This window comes from Nestor notabilis, unplaced genomic scaffold, assembly GCF_000696875.1.
Source record: "Nestor notabilis isolate BGI_N333 unplaced genomic scaffold, ASM69687v1 scaffold28156, whole genome shotgun sequence".
NCBI classification, from domain to species: Eukaryota; Metazoa; Chordata; class Aves; order Psittaciformes; family Psittacidae; genus Nestor; species Nestor notabilis.
In genome coordinates this window covers 1-21,190 of record NW_009933751.1, presented here as the reverse complement: position 1 = coordinate 21,190, position 21,190 = coordinate 1, and the positions used below count along the sequence as shown (strand labels likewise).

General features: G+C 38.8%; 1 protein-coding gene across 1 annotated transcript in view; it reads right to left on the bottom strand.

Annotated features, from left to right (window-relative positions):
• The window catches only part of CPPED1 (calcineurin-like phosphoesterase domain containing 1), a gene marked incomplete at its 3' end in the record, with an annotated part of 20,015 nt that extends 8,664 nt beyond the window's left edge, over positions 1-11,351 (bottom strand). Inside the window, exon 1 of the mRNA XM_010017031.1 lies at positions 11,137-11,351. Within this exon, the coding sequence (XP_010015333.1) occupies positions 11,137-11,290 (154 nt within the window). The remainder of the gene's footprint in view (positions 1-11,136) is intronic.
• Positions 11,352-21,190: the final 9,839 nt, after the last annotated feature.

Genomic DNA, 21,190 nt, shown 5'->3' with positions numbered 1-21,190 from the left:
CTGCTCTTGTGTTTTAGATGCAAAAGGAAATATTTAAAAGAACTATTATATAATTAAAACTGTATAAAATATCTCCTTATATACCAGCATCCACAAAGGCCCAGCAGAGCAGCTTAATTTATCTCGCAAGTTGTTTTGGTTTTGTTGTTTCTCTTTTTTTTTTTAATTAATGTTCCTTTGTCTTAGCAAAATGGGTTATTTAACAGTAGTTTAAAAGCAATAATAAAAGCAGTTCACAGCCAGATTTACTGTGGGAAAATCACTTTTTGAGAAAGATATTAAGCATTATCAGGCATTTCTTCTCTTTGTAGAATGTCTTACTAATTCGCTGTATATAACATTAAGAACTTGAATGGGACCTGACATTTCTCTGTAATTTATTCTGTTCACAAATGTATAAATGGCAGCTTGTGGATTTGCATGCAGATTTCATTACATTCACATCACATCTTCTGTGCAAAACCCACCAGCAGCTAATCTCCAAATCTCCCAACAACTCTGTCATTGAAATGTGAACAAGTTAGTTCATATCTGATGTAATAAGTACAAGTACAGCCATCTGCCTCCTAAAAAGGACATCAGCTGAATCGACTGCAAAACAACTGCAAATTTACAAGTTTGTACATTTAACACCTGTGAAGTATTTCCTATGAAGGAAGAACACACACACACGAACGACTCTGGACTTTTATCAAATATAGTAAGAGCTGTGAAACAGTATTACCTCAACGTTCCTTTTTAGTGGATCCAAAACCAAAAGACAGGTAGGACTTCCTGGGAGATACCAACTTCAGCTCAAAGGGAAACCCAAGTATTCACTGATCTCTCCTGGTCAAGGCCAACACTGTTTTTTAAGTCAGAGAATTTAGAACATTCACAACAGGTTTGAAACAACACTTTGATGAGGAACATTTGCGATGAGTATGTGTTTTCCCCTTGATTTAGAAAACTGAACATGGTCAAGAATTTTCTTAGAGTTACTCTGCAAGGCAGGTGTTTGAATTACACGCTGCAGCCTATGGTTTCAGATTTAGGATCTATGAGAACTACACTTTTGGAGAAAGTCATGTTAATGCACTCAATATTTAAGAGAAACAAGAGAGAGAAATATTCTGGACTGCAGCAGTTGCACATCAAATTTGGGCATGGGAAAGAGGCTCAAGATAATCCAGTTAGTAATTCTCTCAGGAGAGAGGATGTCTTCAAATGTTAGTGATTATAAACAGAAATGAAGCCGTACCACTGTCTGGACACCAGAACCATCAGCTCTAATGTTCCTCAGCTCTGAAGATGTCTATTCTGAATGTAAACAACTTCACTCTCCCCAGTGTGCATGTCAAAGCTCATAAAAGCTCTGACTGTATAAAAGCCAGTATGCCCAGCTCATCTTGTACCCTGATCATCAAATTGTCAAGCGGAAATCAAATGGAGAAATGCTGATTTGAAAATCATGTCCCTTAATTGCTGCCTAAGTATGAACTCAGAATCCCAGTATTTAGCACCTGCTTTTAAAAATCTCAGTGCATATCATTGCCTGTATTACACCAAAAAACAGTTTGTATGGAAGAAAGGACAGGGAACATAATTTTGAGGTGGCATGTAGCCAGCAGTTTTGCTTTTCACATAAAGCACGTCATATTGCCCAAAATTGTAATTAACTGAATTGAGCTGATATGCTTTATTGAGGCTTTACGGAGGAGTTAGAGTGTTAGTGAAATGTGCAGAATTTGTGGGGGAAAAAGCCTGCACCAGAGATGCGCACACACACAGAGCACTGCAGGCAGTCATGGGGAGCTGGCTGGCAGGTGAGAAGGTCCCAGAAGAGTTGGGACCCGCAGGAAGCAGTAGGCAGAGAGTGGGACTGCCACACATGCCTGCAGGCAGGCAGTGGACCAGGACGCTTGAAGCAGTAACAGAGAGCAGATAAAGGGAGAGAAACAGGAGGGATGCTGAAGCAGGCAGTCCACTTGCACTTCCGTCAATCTCAGTGATTATGGGAAAGTGACGATTCCCTCCCAGATTCTTCTTTTTACAGGATACCAGATTTTCTAGGCAATCTGTACTTTTCCACCACTCCACAGAGCATGGTTCTCAAGGGCACTGCTTCCCCAAGATGCAGTAGCTGCCTTGCCCTGCTACTTGGCTACTTCACCCTGCCCTGCCTCTTTATGCTTATAGCAGTCTTCTGCCAGCTCTCAAGGCTGCACTGTCTCAATGACCAGTGAAAGACCATCAGCGAGCTGCTTATAGTTTGAGGACCTCTGTTTTCAGCTTGTCTCTATTGTGAAGGCCTTTCCTGTCACTCCACGTTTAAACTGTTCACAGTAACAACACACGCGTGGCTCCAAGCTCCAGTCCACACAGCAAGTTTCAGTAACAAGCAGACAGCAAGCCCAGGACTGGGGCACTGCAAAGTCAGCCCAAAGCATACAGGCATACGGCCAGCAGCCCGTAGGCAGCAATGACAATACTCTTCTGCCTGCTCCTGGGTAACAACAGCTTCTCACCTGAACGTGACCACTCTATAAAGTCCCAGGGTGATTAACATTCTCTTGAAAAATTCAAGAGGTTTTGAGCAACAGGAAAGTATGAAATGGCATTCCCAAAGGATCAGGAGTTTGCCATGGGTTTAAATGGATACTGGCCAATTTACACCCGCAACTGGCTGTAACACACATATGGAACAGACTGTGGAAAATTGTACATAGACGTACCACCTCCCTGCAGAAGATTGGTGCACATTACAATTTGCTTTCCCCATCAAGTTCAGCAGAGTCCTCGTTAAGTCCCTAAAGTTATATTACAAATACAAGACTATGTATCTTCCATGTTGCCTCAACATATGGATCTTTGTTGGATTAAACAGCAGCTGTTGCTACACTACTATTCTTTTTAGCATATTTAAATTTTATAGCAAGATACAGACCAAAAAAAAAATAGAAATAGACACCTCAACTGCAATTTAGACATTCAGATTCTAACAATCTCCTTTAGCTGCAATCTAACCCCATCCAGCTCCAAAGGTGTGCCCCTGCTTTCTGTCTGGGGGCAGGTTGTACTCACAGCCTGAAATACACCTTAGACAGCACAGTAAAAATACGCAAATCTTACAACCCAACTATGGCCCAACAGAGAGAGCATGAGAGAGAGACAGCAAGCACACCAGTAAGAAAACATTATCAAACGTGCTTGCAGCTCTATAAAGCTGATTGAAACAATCAAATGTTTAAACTTGTTCTGTTTACGAAAGAGACATTTATAAAAGCACATATGTTTTATCATGCTTTAAGGTACCAATATTCTGATCAACTCCATTCTGTTACAGTACCATAGAGAACCATCCAGCCTTTGGTTGACATTGGTGGTTTAAACAAAAAGTATCCAACTATCCAAAAAGTTGGACAAAATTAAGCTGAGAAGCTGGGTCTACCCAGTAACAGCTTCTATAAACAAATGATTTTAAACACTGTACAATTTGTTTTGCTGAAGAGTACAGTTAAATTCTTGATAGTGGACTAGGTGATAACTAGTCCCTGCACACAATTCCATGCAATGGCATGGCTGGTAACCATCCCCTGTTTTCCCCTGCTGTACCATGCAGACTAGGACAGCCTTGTTTAAACTCGACAGCTTCAGTTTAGTTCTCTCCAACCACCTTCTGTTCATGAAGGTGTACCGTGTGTGTGTGTCTGAAAATTTAAAAAAAAAAAAAAAAAAAAAAAAAAGATTTATGCCATTTTTACTGCAGTGTAGTCATAATACTGAAAAGATTTGAAATGTATTTTTGCATATATGTGAATGAAAGAACACAGAATACAAGAACTTAATGAGACTTTGTCTTTAGCCTGGATACAAAATTCATATGGTGATCATACACGTTCCACAAAGTTAAAAGTCTTTCCTCAAAGTCTTTCCTCACAGACCCCTTTACTACAACATTGCAACCACTTGAAATAATACTGAGTATCTTAGAAAGGCCACAAGTAGTCCCAATATTATGGGACACAGGGAAATACCACTGTAAGAACAGTGTGTATCAGTTAGATGTAATACATTAAATTCGTTCTCTGTGCAACAGCCTCCTGGAACCAGGTGTACCAATTTAAGGGCCACTGCTGAGGTCTAAAATGGCACAAAGCAGCTCTAACACCAGCAAACAGGAAAACAGCTCCTTGCAGTGTCCCTCTCCACCTCCCCACAGCCTCTGCCTTAGAGGAGGGGGAATGCAGCACAAGCAGTTCAAAAGAGCTCAGAAAGGTAAGTTTAAAAAAACCAAAAAATGTAGTAAAAGTGTCTGAAATGAGTAAAACCAGAACTATTTTTATCAGCTATGAGATGAATAAAAAAAGAATCTATAAAAAAAGCCTCACGCCACCAGACATTGGGAATGAATACGAAAGCATGAATAGGCACAACTGCTTCTCTTATAGTGATCAAACTAGCATGCAAGATGGACAACTGCTTCTGGAAGAAATGAAAGTATAGACAGATTAATTAAAAAGGAAGAAGTACCACCATAATTGACTCACTAGGCATGTCAAGAAAGCAAGCAACAGAACTCTCGCATTGGAATTCAGTTTATTTCAAAGACAACGGTGTCGTCTCCCGCCATCACTTCCACGGCTGTCTAGATGGATCTGCTCTGTGAAAATGGATACAAAAAACCCCAACCCTTTAAAACCGCAGATGCAAGTGGGCATCCTCTTCCTCCATACCTCTCAAAACAAAGAAATTCTGAAGTAGAGCATAACGCTCTTGGTTCTGACCTGTCAGGTGCTGCTTGCACTCACCTTAGCAGAGCCAAAAGCTCCTTCACCAGAATAAATGTTTCAGAAATGTGTTATAAGTAACAGTCTGAAAGACTTTAATTTCACAATTTAATAATATGAAACAAAGACAGAAGAAAAATTTCACTACTTGGGTTTAACTGACTGAAAAAGTCAATGTCAGATTACAGAGCACTGAATGGCCTGGCCAGGAAATGCGTATAGTAGATATTACGGCTTCACTTAACTAAAGGAATTAGTACAAATATTTACAGTGTACTTCAAGTGCCAGAATACTCAATTCTAGTGATTTTCATTTCTTCTAATTAACACACACACAAATGAATCTAGAACCACAAGCATAAACATTACTTGCCCACTGATCCATTCGCACATTGCAAACAGATAAAGTTTAATCAAGTTCTAGCAGGTTTTTTTTATTATACACATTATTAGACAAGTCTCGTTTCATTTAGTCTCTAAACAGCTACATTTTATTACAGTCAAAGCTAAAGGAAGTTTGTAGAAGACTTGCTGTCTTGTTCTTTACCTGTGTAAGCAGCGTAATTACTGAAAAATAATTATGGGATGTACCTTCAGACAGGTGTTTAAAGGACTTTGCCAGCTAGAACTGAAGTCTATCAGGTCTCTGACAGCAGTAGGATTATTAAAAAAAATTTAAAAATGCACTTAAATAAATTCCTCCAAAGGAATTCAGCCACAAAACCAGCTGCTAGATTCTCAGCTCCCTAAATCAGTGCTTCTCCATGGCATCTGCAGGGTGACCTTTGCTGCAAACAGCTGAATTCTCTCCTATTGTTACAAAAGGTGTTAAACTGAAGAAGCTGTTTCCTGGACATCAATCTGTATTCAAGGTATGGGATGAAGAAGGAAGCACAATGCTTCATGTTAAACTGAACCAGGAAAGACAAGCAAGAAAGGAATTCACCCTCTGTTTGGAGGAAGCTATTCTTTGGCAAGAACAGACAGCAAGTCTGTTGATCTTCTAAGTCAGGATATGAGAGAAAAGGTCAGCCACCAAGAGTGGGAATTTGCTACAGACCACCCAACAGGGGTAAAGAAGTAGATTTAAGTGTTCTATAAGCAACTTGAAAAAGCATCCAGATCACAGACCTTCACTCTTGTGGGAGACTAACCTCCCTAACATCTGCTAATTGCAGTCCAGGACTGGGACAACCTCTTGAGAGAGATGGGCCACCCAGAAGCCACTCTCCTCATCCTGCTACTCACAAACATAGAAGTGCTAGGGGATGTGTTAATCGCTGTTAATCACAGTGAATCTCTGTTAATCCCTTGGCAGTAACTGCAGCCACCAAAGTGCAGTTCAAGATCCTGAGGGGACTGAGGCAGACAGCAGATCTGGGGCCTTAGGTCAGCAGACTGGCTATTCAAGGAACTAGTATATAGGATTCTGTGGGAGGCAGCTCTGAAAGGCAAAAACAGTTTGAGAGAACTGACATGTTTTAAAAGACATGACCCGGTGAGACACATCCAAGAGTACTGAGAGCTGGCTGGTGCCACCATGAGGCACCTCTCTATAATCATCTAAAGGCTGCGGAGTTTTAGCATGTTGCAGTCCAGATGAGTGGAGAACTAGGGGAGTGAAAAGCTGGCTGGACTGTTGGGCTCAAAGGGTACTGGTTAATGGAACAATATGGGAAGTTGTCATAAAATAATACAGGAAGTTCCAACTTCATTTATATAAAAAAACCCCCAAGCAACCAAAAAACAAACAAACAAAGAAAAAAACCCATCCACAAAAACAAAAACCAAACCCCACCACCAAACAAACACTTCTAGAAATAAATTTCCAGAGTTTTAGAAAACTGCAGTGAAACAAAGATATCCAATCAACAACAGTTTGCATTTTGCAGATTCCCATACTATGTTCTGGTACACTAAATTAATGCACACATCTTCAGCAGTAAGCCTTTCATTATCATGGTGTAGCTAGGTGCAAATCTCTAGTTTATAGAAAGTATTTTCAGTTGCACTATAAGGTATTGCTTAAAATTCTTGATTATGTACCACAATACTCATGCCACCAGGAATAGACATCCTATTCTTGATTATGTAATCAAGAAAACTACTGAAAATAATATTCAGAGTACAAACTACTTTTAATCAGCACCTAAATACCAAGATACTGATTACTTTGTTGCTCTAATGACATCTGTAATGGATTCTAAGTGCTTTGCCTGATTGCTTCCCAGCTGATCAGAATTCCGTTCATCACTCCTAGCTGCTGGAATTCTGAGATTTTTTGGAGTTCCTTTTGAAAAGACTTCAACATTGCTTCAGCTAAACAACTACAGTACATGCTTTTAAACAGACACCATACATTTTACACTTCATACTCCATGATAAAATGTATTAAGAGGGGAAGATCTGGGTTCCCTCCTTCCCATTTTTATTGACAGGCATTGATTATAAGGCAGTATAATCCAAAGAAGTTGATAGACATTGGCCAAACGTATCATAAAATACAGCTGAACTTCAGCTGGTCATATTTCTCCTCAATAACCACACTGCAATAGTCACTGTGACACACTTTCATTAATGCTGATTTTTTAATTTCTAATACAGAGAATATACACAAGCAATTTAAAAGGCAATTTGAGACATTAAAATACATTCACAACTAGTAAACTTAAATCAGTGTCTTGTCCCATGTAACTTCTGATTTTTGACTACTGAGAGCATGAATTTTTAATCCTTCATTTTCCTGAACCAATATGATAAAGGAATTGACACAGGAATTATTCTTGGAGAGACTCTTCAGCAGAGAAGTATGAAATTATTGCAGTACCATTCTACTACAGACACACAGTCTGCAGGTCCAACCATCCTTGGCTAGAACAGCAAAAATACTTAAATTACTCCAGGAAAATAAATATTACTACTGGTTTTCAATTCTGAAAACATTGATATGTTCAAATTATCTGAAATGCTATTTGCTATAAAAATCCTTGATTCCTTGTTTGCTCTTTTTCGTTAATATAATATTGCAGAAAAGACTTCTTATAATTTCAGATTTTTATTGTAACATAATTAAAGTGTTGACAAATTTCAATATTACTCTTGTAATTTTTAAATGGAACTCTTACTAAAATTTTTTTAAGAGTCTACTCAATTGCTGACAGGTTTTTACCACATTGTGTCTCCACTTTAAGTTATAATTGTTTACATGGATTATGTAAAGTATGAAATCTCAAACACAGTATTTACACTGGAGTTAGTGGAGAGAGACTTGTGCCATATGACACATAGCCATGTAAGAGAAGAAATCCAAGAATTCATTCCTCCAGGAGAAGGAGGTCACCTCAATCCCTGGAGTTCAGTGTGGAATGTGGCAGGAAACTGGAGAATGTGACTGCAGTGCTTCCAGAAACTTACACTGCAAGGAATGTGTGAAGTTTTCATTTCTAACATCAGAGGATTTCTAGTTTTATAAAAGAAAATGCAGCAAATAAGTTCTTATAAGGCCAACATCTTGGCTTCTTTATGCCAACATCTTGCAATGTCTCATACAGTAACAGCTATGAACCAAAGCAATTACAAGATACTGACATTTTTAAAACAGGATGTGAGTTGTCTTGCTTTAAAATATCTTTTAAGTTTTCTTTAGCTCTTTTTGAGTTTAGAAGGAGTGTCTACTCGAGGCTAAAGGTAGCAAAAAAAAGAGGAAAACGTAGGAAGAAGAGAAAAAGGTAGCAAAAAAATTCCTTTGAAAAACCTATTCTTTCACTTCCAAAAGATACATTCATAGAGTTTAAACTGAAGTGCTGATCTGAATTCTTTTAAACACACACTTAGATTTATTTATCTTCCATGAAGTATTTTTCTGACTCTGGATTTCTGTCTCCCTTGCTGTATCACATATCTACGTGCCCTTCTAGGTGACTACTCAAGAGTGTTAATCCATAGATGTCTGCTCCAAAGAGCAACTCGCTTTCAGCTCTCATTTAGACAAGACGACAAACAGCTGACTGAAAAATTGTACTTATATGTACAATTTAATTGTTAAAATGTACTTACATGCTTGCCAACTCATGGCACAGCAAGCCTTTTCCTTAAAACACAAAGACAATAATGAAATAAGTAGTTGCTCCAGTGGAATACTCCGAAATTCCTTTTAGTAGTACATTTCTTCAACTACTTTATATAACTACATGATAACACAGGCTTGCAAGATATTAACATAATTTCAATCAACAAAAAATTATTAGATGAATTAAAATATGGTGGGTTCAGGTGAGGTAATCACAGAATGATTTAGGCTAGAAAAGACCCTTAAGATTATTGAGTAATGACCTGCTCTTTATTGTAATTTCTTCAAAACTGCACTAGGAAGCTTCAGATATTTATACAATGCACAGCACATACATCACATAACGTAAGTGATCTCAGCAGTACAATCTGTTCAGTTTCTTTCATATGTTTACTAACAAAATGAATATATGATGATGTTTTGCAAACCCGACAGGTTTGCATTTAAAATATTACTGAAGTGTGAGATGTACGCTGATAAAAGGGACAATAATGACAAACAGATCCATTACTAGAAAAAACAACATAAAAACAGCCATGTGCAATGCTGTTACTTACTGCATCCAGCCATTTGGTACCCAGTAGAAGTCAAGAAAACTGCTGTCTCTCTGTTGTATGCACTTAACCTCTATCAATGGAAAAGCCTTAGAATCATATTGCTTAAAATCAATAAAGACAAAAGTACTCAGAACTTTCCATTGGTTTATAAGCCTTCGAGAAATAGACAGGTAAAATGAAATTAACTTAGCCTTCCGGGTTAATCAAATTTGTGAGTGAAAGATCTTTTTCAATAAGATGTAGTGTACATACTATTTGTCCTGAATTTTCTTCCTCTTACAAGGGATACTGAAGATAACATAATTGGAACACTTACACAAATTCAAAGTCCTGACTGAAATACATATGTACGCAGGTGACTCTTAGAAAGACATTATTTTATGATTCTGGGTTAAACCTGTACTTCCAAAATTAATGGATCAAGTTTAAATCTGTTGGTTTTTACACTTTCACACTCTATCACTAAAATCATCTTCTGATCAAAAGAAAAGTCTGTAGCCTATAATTAATCATAGAAACACTGAAAAGTTTGGGTTGGAAGGGACCTTGAAGAGATCTCATTCCAACTCCTTGCCAAGGGCAGGGACACCTTCCACTAGAGCAGGTTGCTCCAAGCCCCGTCCAGCTGGCCTTGAACACGGCCAGGGACAGGGCAGCCACAGCTTCTCTGGGCACCCTGTGCCAGCACCTCAGCACCCTCACAGGGAAGAGCTTCCTCCTAATATCTAAATCTCCCCTCTGTCAGTTTAAAGCCATTCCCCCTTGTCAATTGCATTGACAAGAATCCCCATTCTCCCATATGGGAATTCTTCCATTCCCATGATGTCAAACAACTTGCCAGCTAAGGTTTTAAAATCCACTTTGTAGGACACTGAATTAGTGAAAGGTCTCTAATATACCCAAAACCTTGCTGTGCAAACCAGAGCTGGGGAGCACCACTCCAGAAAGCACACGTATTTGCAAGCTTACTTGGTGGATTGTTGTGCTGTCAGGTACAAAGTTGAGGCTGTCTGCAACTCTGCTTCTTACCAAGGCTAAGAAATATAAGACACTGTGCTTAGACTTGCTTTTCAGACCACCTATCAACTTGCAACATTGATTTTTGTTTCACTTCTATCTTCTTAAAATAGAAAGTTTTAAAGTTGTAACTGTCAAACTTTGTAACCCACCTTTCTAGATGGTCTGTTGTTCTTACTCTGACTACACACAGACACACAGATCTTCAAGTCCCACAGCAAGAGGACAGGATGCGAAATCTTGAATTTGCTGATTTCTAGCATTTTAAGAATTAAGTATTGAAGCAGTTGAATTTATTAGAAAGCCAGAGAATTCTGAGTTTCACCCAGTTTTGGTACTCAAAAAGCCATAGCTATTTTTTGTTCTCGGTGCTGTTTCTCCCCCAATGGCTAGAGTCCCTGTTTGTCTTCTAAAAGCAATTTGTTTAGAAGAAATAATTTTAATGCATGCTTTTTGGGCTTCTATTTCAAATAAAATTTCCTCAGGCCTATTGAAAAGAAAGCAACAAACTAATAAAAGTACACCCCTAAAGTGAACAACACATTAAGTCAGATGAAGAAATCAGAATAACATCCCAAGAATCATCTACAAAGCACACATTTTTCCCCAAATACTAAAATGCCAAATCCTATGAAAGAACATTGTGAAGTCAAGGGAATTAAATGAGCCTTGCTGCCTATCTGAAACACAAAGAAAACCCATTCTGCACTTTTAATTGCCTTACCTGGCATTCCATGGATAAGGTCCCCACACAACACAAAGAATTTGGGTTTAGGATTTAGCTTGTTAATGGCCTGCACTGCTTGCTCTGCTAATTTGATTTCTTCTCCCCATTCATCATCTCCATTGTTAGTGTCTCCAACTGCCCAAGCTTTCATCAGTCCAAACTGAGGATCTGCTCCTTGGATGAAGTAGAAAGGCCCTTTCCATTGGTACTCATCATCTAAGAAGACAAAAAGAGAAGGAAAAAAACCAACTAGTTAAGCACTATATAAACTCATAAACAGATTGCAAGTTTTCATGCAACATTAAATTATCTGCTCTTCACCTAAGTAAGCTGAGGATGCTTAAGGTACAGAATTCTGGTGTCATTCATAAAGGACAAATATAAAGGCAGAAGTACAAGATTTTCCTCTAATGGGTAGCTGCAATAAATGAAAGTATATTAATCTAATTATATCACATGGTAATTACAGACTGATTAGAGGAAAAGTATGTGAAGAATTCAGCAAATAGCGCTGGAAATTACAAGACTACAACATAGCACGAGTGTATAACATTAGACTTAAGTTGATTCTTTTAAGACTCCTATTGTTGCTTCTTTAATTAACAAGTTAAAACATACAGAAAACATTTCACATTTTATAGTTCGAGTAGACTTGTCCTTAAATTATTAAAGAGTCAAATTCATTTTGTTCTTTCACTTTTAGAGACAAGTTGGATGTAGCACATTCTTTGGAGTTAGAACTGAAGCTGCTCAACAGGACCAAGGTAAGCAAACGCAAAATACAGCAACACCAGAATTAGCAGCAACCATAAAAATCCTAATTTAGAACTGCCACAACAGCTCCGAGACCTATAATAAGAAAGTGAGAACTCAGGAACAAACTTCCATTGGTAGAGTCAGTGTGGACAGAATTTGTACTGCTACAAAGGAAACGCGATACTTAAGAATACAAACACATTAAGAAAAACATATCTCAAGACCTGGCAAATAAAGCGACAGTTGGCTACAAATTAAAACCACACATGGGTATCCTGTTTCCTATACTTCTGTCTCAACTTGGAATTAAAGTACAAACATGACTATGCTGTGGTTTCTCCAGCTGCCTAAATGCATTCATTTGCAACCTGAATATTTCAGTTTCAACTGCTGTATTTGGCTTAATACATTTGGTGTTACTGGGTTTTAAAAAAATCCCAGCATTTAAACTGTTAAAAATTCACTAACTGCATCATAGTTGAATCTTAAAAAAAGTGATACAGGAGATTATTTCAAATTAAAATATAAACCACAAATATATTCCCATATTTTGTCAGCCTGGCCTGAAATACAGTTTGAGGCAAAACTAATCTTCCAATAACAGTGCATAAGCAAGTGTATGTCCAGCACATGGATTTACTTTTGCTTTTCTTTCAAGTGATCTATAACTGGAACTTCACACTTCTTACTTTGCAAGAAGGGGGGCATATTTCTTTCAAGGAAGGTTAGAAAACAGAGGTCATAATTCATCTCTTGCACCATGATATGGATAGGCTGGGGTGAAGTAGAAGGAACGTGGGCAACCCCTGGAAGCTGCTTGTGATTGTCATCTGTTGCTATGGCATCAGATCATTTTGCCAAATGTAAGCTTCTACATTTGAGCTAAGCTAACATTGAATTTCTGAACAAAATTATTTATAATCTGTTAACACTGCTAATTTATACCAGCATTGCCTCAATCTAAATAATCATCATGTATTTTATAGATAGAAACTTTTAGCCATTCATTAGCTTTTAATTCTGAAATGAAATTAACATTCCCAATTACATAACTTATTCAGAAAAGTGAAATGATCCATCTCTCCAGGAGTTTGTAACAGAAGCCTTATGGAACCAGCTGAACGACACAAAGTAATTTAGATTTTTATTTTATGTCTTGCATGGCAAAACATGACTACCATAAAAATCAGCTTACATGTTGCATCAAAGGCACTGTTTGTGCAGAGAAATCAACTTACAGTTTTTATAAGTGGAAAGCTATGGAAAAAAGAGATCAGTAGAGAAAGCTTGCATCTGAAATACTTTGTGACCTATACAAAACAAAACTGAAAAAAGAGAAAGTCTAAAACAGGAATTTGAAGGACTGGCACAATCCTCAAACTCATTAAATGGAAAAAAAGCCCAAATCTGTGAACAACATGGCACCTGTCCCTTTCCCAGCAACTCAGCAGACAGTACTGATAACCAATGCTGAGCAAAATCTACTTGGTTTGTATTGATTAATCTGAAGCCAGAAATTTTTCAGTAAAATATAAGAGACATTTATCTGTTTATTTTTACAGGAACTACTTTGAAAAGACAGCTAGTCTTTGTTCTCAAAGGCTGTGTTTCAATCCTGGACATATTGTACTTCCCTTTTGAGAGCCCCAGGGATGGTATCTGGCGGCCAAAGGCAGCAGGAGGGCCTGGAACAGGCAGGTAGCTGTCAGGCAGGACTGGACAAGGTCCCAGGTTATGAGGAGCTTCATATGTAACGCTTGACTAGAGAGAAGTCTGGCCAGAAGACAATGGACTGTCAGGGAGCATGCAGAGCTGATGCAGAACAGGTTGCAAAGCCAGACCAGGGGCTGTTCTAATACATGCTTCATGGATATTTTCCCCCCAGCTTATACTCATGCCAATACAGTAGCTCACTAGATTTTAAGTACCTGAATATTTCCAAGACTGTGCACAGATGCTCTGGTTTGAGTGGGTGAGTGATGGTCATGTGAGCCAGAGAGAGAGAGACCAATAAGATGTATTTGAAAAGAGAAGTTCAGTACACAGAATCAAGAAGTGGCAGAAGAAAGGAGAAACAGAAGATGCAGGGGTGGAGGTGAAGAAGAGTGGGGAGAAAAGGAAAGAGACAGGAGGTGAAGAGAGAAAGGAACTGAAAATGATGCAGAGGTATATGCTATATTCTCCTGTAGGAAAGAAAAAGAGAAAATGAAGAAGGCGAAGCAGGGACAACATAAAAGATCCAGGAATCAGGGCTACATAAGTAACATTTACGCAAACTGTTCATTTAACTCAGTGGCCTTAGCCAGATAATTCTGTAACTATTATAAAAGAATTACAAAAAAATAACAGTAAGGTTGAATATACCTTTATCTTGTTATTTGATCATTCCAACTAGAAACCCTATTTAAAACCAAGTAAACCTAGTACTTAAACTTTCCACTACCTTATCACTTATCAAGTGGTACCTACTGAATTAATTTACTACTTACTGATTTTTGTTCCCCACAAAACAAAGGAATACATGGGGAAAAAATAAAATATGGACACACAGTTTAAACTTACAACTTAATTTTTTGTTTACCAGGAATGTGTTTCAATTACTACAAAGTACGATAAATAAAAGCAAATTATCTTGAAATGAGTTGTATTGGTACAACAACAGCACTGGTGCAAACTTGCACCTGCACTAACTCTTAAGCCTGTTCTGTATTCAGCTCAGCTGGGAATTAACTCTTAATTGCCCTCACTGGTCCGTCTGCAGAGGATTTTATGTAAGTACCTCTGCAAAGCCTCCAGCTAAAGTTTACACTCTTGCAATTAGTGCAATTTGTCTAATTTTGCCTAAAACCCCAGTTGCATACCTGCACAAGTGCTCCTGCAACAGACCAATATGGTAAGAGGATTGCAATGAGAAACAGAATGTAAAAGTACCTTCTACTGCCATAGGTGGATGCAAAAGGCTTTTGCCTAAATATTAAATGATTTATCAGTTGATTCTGATCAGGTAATCACCGAACACTCTGTACCCCACTCCTCTCCCTCGCCAGCTGCATGTTAGCACCCTCAAGCAGAACAGCTACTGTAGGCTGTGCAAATGAACCTTGACTGCTTAAGCTGTAGGTCAGGCACCGCAAGAAAGTCTTCGAACCATTTTTTTGGACTTTATAGTGAATCCTAGGAGTGCTCAAACAAATCATTCTGTTGCTATGCTAGGCGAATGCCAAAGCCCCTAGCAGAAGGTTTATAACAAACAACACTGGGCACAAGTGGTAGGAGGGGGAACAGCTGGTTTTGCAATGATCATGTAGTCATAATCCAGGTCCTAGATGCGACTCCACAAGGTTTCAATTAAATAGCACAAACAGTTGCTATCTTCCCTTCAAATGTAGCATGCAACAGCTTTTATGGGAATGTCATCAAAGGCATCCTTCAGCCATTAGATGAGCTATGTGGTTGGATTAGACAAAGTACATGGTAGGTAAAGCAACAGAAGATTAGGATTCAATTAATAAACAATTTTTTGCAGTGCAAACTTGAGCAGAGCTGAGAATGCCTGAAAATTGGCTCTTCACCCCTATGAGCAGAGAGGCTGTTTGAAAGTTTCTGATTTACAACAGCAGTAAAACGCAAATGCCAGACAAAAGTCAGCAGGTTTCTCAGACAACTGATGTACACACAGTTTCCATTTCAGAAAGACAAACGATATCTGTGGAACTGCTCTACACACTGAGCAACACAAAACTCCTATTCAAAATCCATTTTGTTTCCAGGCTTCCTTAAGAGCTGCACAGCTGATCATCACAGAAGAAGTCCAGCTTCAGAACATGTTGTTTGCCTCAGTTTCATTAGCTTCCCACTCTTTTTCTGCTCCCATGCATGCCGAAGTACAGAGAGAGGATCAATGCAATGTATCTTTAGCAGCATAGGCTGAAAAATGGTTCCAGTGTCTAATTTTATCTAAAGATTAATACTGTGAAGGGCCAAAGTAGTCAGCAGCAATTCACAACAGAAAACCTCAGCCATGTATTGTGATCATGCGCAAAAACACAACTCAAGGACATAGGTGGGATTTAAGCCAAACCTCAACTTTCTAGAGGACAAAGCCTAATAATATGTCATGCCTTTATTTCTTCCCCTTTCGCCTGTCTTAATTTCTCCCCTCCTTCAAAGAATCACAAACACACCTATATAGAGATTGTTCATATAAAGCACTGCAAGCTGGCCTCTGACAGCCACATAATACTGGTGGAATTTCAGTATCTCCCTGGTGGGATTTTTTTTAAAGTACAGTGGTTGTCTTTTTTCTCTGCAGTTTACAGCATTTCATGGGAATAAATCAGTTACGGAAAGTTACTCCTGTCCATAGTCCCTCTATAGACACTATTGTATCAGAGAAGAATGGACGTAGACACATACCTATTGCTTGTTCACTATACCTTGAGCAGTAATAACTACAAAAAATGCCCTCATTCTCATATTGAGTTTGCCAGGGGAATTCACTTCTCTGAAAGATCAGAAAATAGCAGAAATAGGTACACGGTTCCCTGCCCTGAGCTGTCTCTGTCTACAAAGCATGCCTGTGACTTTTTCTAAGTAACCTTGGTTTACCAAGGAACACAACCTTGGTTTTCTGAAGAGGCTATAGGCAGGATGGAATCTTCTAAGTGAAGGCAGTATTTACACATATTTATACACAAACAATACAAAAGGCAAAAACTTCTTCCTTGCAATTGTTTTGCAGTTTACTTTTAAAGGAACTTGTTCTCACTCCTCTCAGTCCTGGAAGAGTTTGAAAAACAGTGAAGGACTTGCATCAAATCCTTAATAATTCCTTGTTTAATATTAAAACAATATCAATAACTATGGCTTCAAAACCACCACCATTATTGTCTGTACGTCCATTAGATTTCAATCTAATGAAATATGCATTCCTTTCAGATGTATTTTCCATGGGTACCTGAGAGACTACCAAAGATACGACTATTGGAAGGTGCAATTTTATGCATCAGAGAAAAAAAACCTCTCAAAACACATACCAAAATACATTTTTCAGAGAGCAAATAAAACCTTTTAAGAGAGTAGTTCTTGCAGAAATTAGGTGCAGTGAGCCTAAAACTACACAGATAATACCAGTAGGAACACTGACAGAAAACAGTTTTTCAAGTAACTGTTTTGAAAACATACACTTTTAAACTCCTTAGATAACTATGAAGGTAGGAAATGCCCTCTCAGATAGAGTTTATTTGTATTGAGGCTACAGAATGCTAAACTCTAGTCATGTCTTCATGCCAGTCCCAAATTTAACATGTAAACTCATTACAGAAACTTTACAGGCCAGGACTGTAGGTGTGAAGGGGGGTGTCTTGCATAATGACAAGGTGAAGTCACAGAAAGTTGCTCAAAACCCACGTAAAAATTTGCCTAATTCATACAAGAGCTGGAGACAGCATTAGGAATGGAATATGCTAGCTGGGAAGCAGTTTTGATCAGTACTCAAAAATACTACTGTTGAAGAGCTCTAGAACAGTAATCATAATGTGCCAAGATCCTACACTCATGTGAAAGTAAGAAAAAAATCAGAAATCAACTGCAGTTGTATTTAATTTCAAAGGAAGGCGAATTATACATGATTACGATGCTCTTAAAAAGTGCAAAAATCCTTGAAGACAGCATGGAAACTATTCAAAGACACTATCTCAGAGGCCCAGACCATATGCACTGCATTTACTGAGAACTTTATAGAAAAACCAAAAAGAATCCAGACTGCCTAAACAACATAAACAGCAGCCATAAGGGCGCTAGTTAAAGCGGGCCAGCATCCTTCAGAAAGCTAAGGCATCCAAATAAAGAAAATAGGGAAAGTTTTATAAACTGGAAGGTTAGATGCAAAAGTCAAAGAAGTCAAGCTAGAAAAAGAGAACTGGAAATAGCATAAATCTGAATATCAATAAAGCTCTTTTTAGAGGAATTAGCAGCAGGTAGCCTGCCAGACACTCATTAAGGCTAACATGTGCCAGACATACAAAACGCACCCTGGTGCAGATACAGACAGACCACAAAAACAATGTAAAGTTTTGTATCCACATTTATTGCAAAGGAACTTGTGAAGATCCAACACCAGAATTCTCTACAGGCAGTGCGTCAGGTCTGTCTCAAATCAAAATGCCAGTAGATGATTCAACAAACAGACATGATCAGTAACAAACCACTCAGGCTAGGGGCATCCACAGGAGAAGTCAAAAATTAGTCACAAGTCAACCAGCTAGCCCTCTGGTGACTTACCTCTTGCTTAAAACTGTCTTTGCACCAGAAGAGCAGGAAGATGGCCAGTATCACACCTACATTTAAAAGGGTTTTCTGAGCAATCCTGTAACTACTGACTGCGAAAGTAGCATCTGTACAGGCAAGTTACTGGAAACTTAACAAAAGCTGCACTTACTGATTCTTCAGAAAGAGTAATGGACAGCTTTCACACTGACAAGGGAAATCCACTCGATACCATCTCCAAGAGGTATCTGACAGCTACTCACCAAAGACTCTAAAGGAAACCAAGCTGTCTTGAAAGATGAAAGAAAGTCCTTGCATGCATAAAAAACTGGCAAGAAAAAAAGAAATGGACAAGACACATACCTGAATCTGTACTGGGACCTGTACTGCTCAACAGATTCAGCCCAATCTTTCACAGCAACAGAACACTGAGGAAGTGAAACTTGCTAAAACTAAGCCATTTGGCCTGGTTGTGAAGAAGTGGGGAGAGATACGTTACACAGAGACTGTTCAAGAAAGCAGATGAACTTCAATGCATAAAAGTGCAGGATAGAGCACATGGGAAAACACCACCAACTTCATATGAACAAAAGCACTTCCGGGAAATGCTAGAAATAAAACTCACCTCAACATTCAGTAATGGCACAAAAGCAGAGCTAGGAAAGGAACAGAGAACATAGCAAAATAAAATACATGAGAAGCAACTGAATAAACTTAAACAATATGCAAAAGACCAGCAAGGGAAGTGTAACAGAGGAACGTAAAAACACATGTGGAACCGAGAACATGAGTATGCAATGCTGGTTATTCTCCTCTTGCAGATAAAGGTTTTGGAACCATTAGCTAAAAGACAGGTTCAAAGAGACACTTCTCAATTAATTAAGCTGTTTCAAGTTACTTGAAAAAAGTGCTCTACATGCCTACATGCTTTCACAGAGTTTCTTTGCACAGCATGATACTGGTATACTTGGGACAAGAACCAAACCAAAAAAACCCAAACACAACTTTTTGGCTGGTGACAACAGAATTTATCCAAACACATGGTCCTATTTCTTCACTAAAATACCAATACAATTACTAGCAGACATCTGAAGCATAGCTTCATATGGGTACAAAACATAGTAAAAAATATTTTAAAAGTAAAGGGAAAGCATATAAAGGTTTCTTGCCAATGAAATAGGGTATTTATGCACTGTTTTTTATTACACTCCACTGATTACATGAATAATTTAGATCCCTAACCTTGACCTTCTGATTCACACATGTCACATATCAAGAGTAGATTAAAGCAGGTTACAGGTATAACCTCCACATGTGAAAGCAAACTGAACAAATTACTATTAGAGGATAAGGTGTGGAAGAGTGATCTGCAGAAAGTGTAGTAAGAAAAAAAGGGAAATTAAGCTTTCAGTGGTGACGCTCAAATTTAACAAGAAACAGTGTGTCAAGTCATACCAGTGGTAATAAATGTCTTGTGTAGCTACCAGCTTAACAGAAGCATCAAAACCTAAAGACTGAGAAAAACAACAAAACAGATAACTGATTTTCATCTTAAACTGCAAGAAACTTTGCCTCAGTTTCATCAGCCCTTAGTTCTGTGTTTGGTTTTTTTTTTTTTACCAATCACAAGTTATTAAAAGGTGTGCTGAACTTTAGCCTCTTAGTAAAGAGCCAAGTAAATTATTGACATAGAAATGTTGTTCTTGAAGATAACAGCTACACTACCATAGCCTAAAAAATCATGGACAAAATTCAACCCACCAATTGGTAAGAACAGCCTTAATTAATATTTAAAGAATACCACACAAGGACACTTGAGGAGAAAGGCACACACCTGGAAAACAGAGACCCAAATTACATCTTTTCTTCCATGTTTAAAGCAATTTTCAAGTAGTACTTTGATAAAGCTCTCGTTCAGAAATAGTTATGCTGCCATCAAACACTCCTTTTGTTACAATTTCACTATACAGCTGATACAACTAGATGGCTTGTCTGCCATCTGTCCCCTCAACAAATGCTAGGCATTCTGTTCCAAATCCACCACACCATCTGCAATTAATAGGTTGCCAGAACAATTGTATACACATACTTCACATGCTCAGAGTTGGTGATTTTTCTTTATTTGGCAACAAGCAAGGGCAAATATTTTCAATGAAACCCAAGAAAATACCATTAAATTGTTGCGATTAAATAGCCTTGCCCACCTTACCAAACCAATACAATTTGTCACTCAGAAGCAAACACGACATTCCATGTGTGGCAATATGGAATGACTTCTTCATACAGAGATAGTTATGCACCTGAAAAACCTATGCACGTTGCAGGACCTCCATCCTTGGGAGAACTTTACAAGCACATGAGATATGTGCACGTGCTCAACATATTCCTCTGTTGGTCCAGCTGCAAGACAAGAACCAGCAGCCAACAAGAGGCTGCAGTCTCTGGCTTGGTAGAGGCCTCGATGCCTTATGCACCTGGGGGGACGCAAGTCCAGAAACACATCTCGTATAGAGCCAATTTATACTTGGGCACTACCAGCCAAGGGAGTTTACGGTGCTGTCTCTGCAGAGCCTAGAAGCACCACGGGAACAACTAGCTGCCGGCCTCCACCCTAAGAGAAGCTAAAGTACCTTGAAGAAACCAGGAAGTCACCTAGTTACACCTGTTATGGGACCCGCCTTCCATTTGAGTAATATAAACAATGAGCTATTTGTAACCTGTTAAGTGACCCCTACAGGTACAAACACATGATAGTATGGGCCTGGCACCAGCAATTTCATGACCGACGGGGATCCGCTTTAGCAGCTATGACAAGTATTTTGAAACGAATTTGGTGTTCACTGCTGGCCCCTCCACGGCCGCCGGAATCCCCGCGCTGCGAACGGGCACGACCGCGGGGGCACACGCTTCGAAGCGCCTCTGCGCTCCAGCTACCGTGTTGACAAACTTACGCAGGTCCGGGCGCGCCATGCACAGCAGGAGGAGAGCAGGGGAGAGACAGGGGGGAGCAGGCTGCCACAGTTCAGCG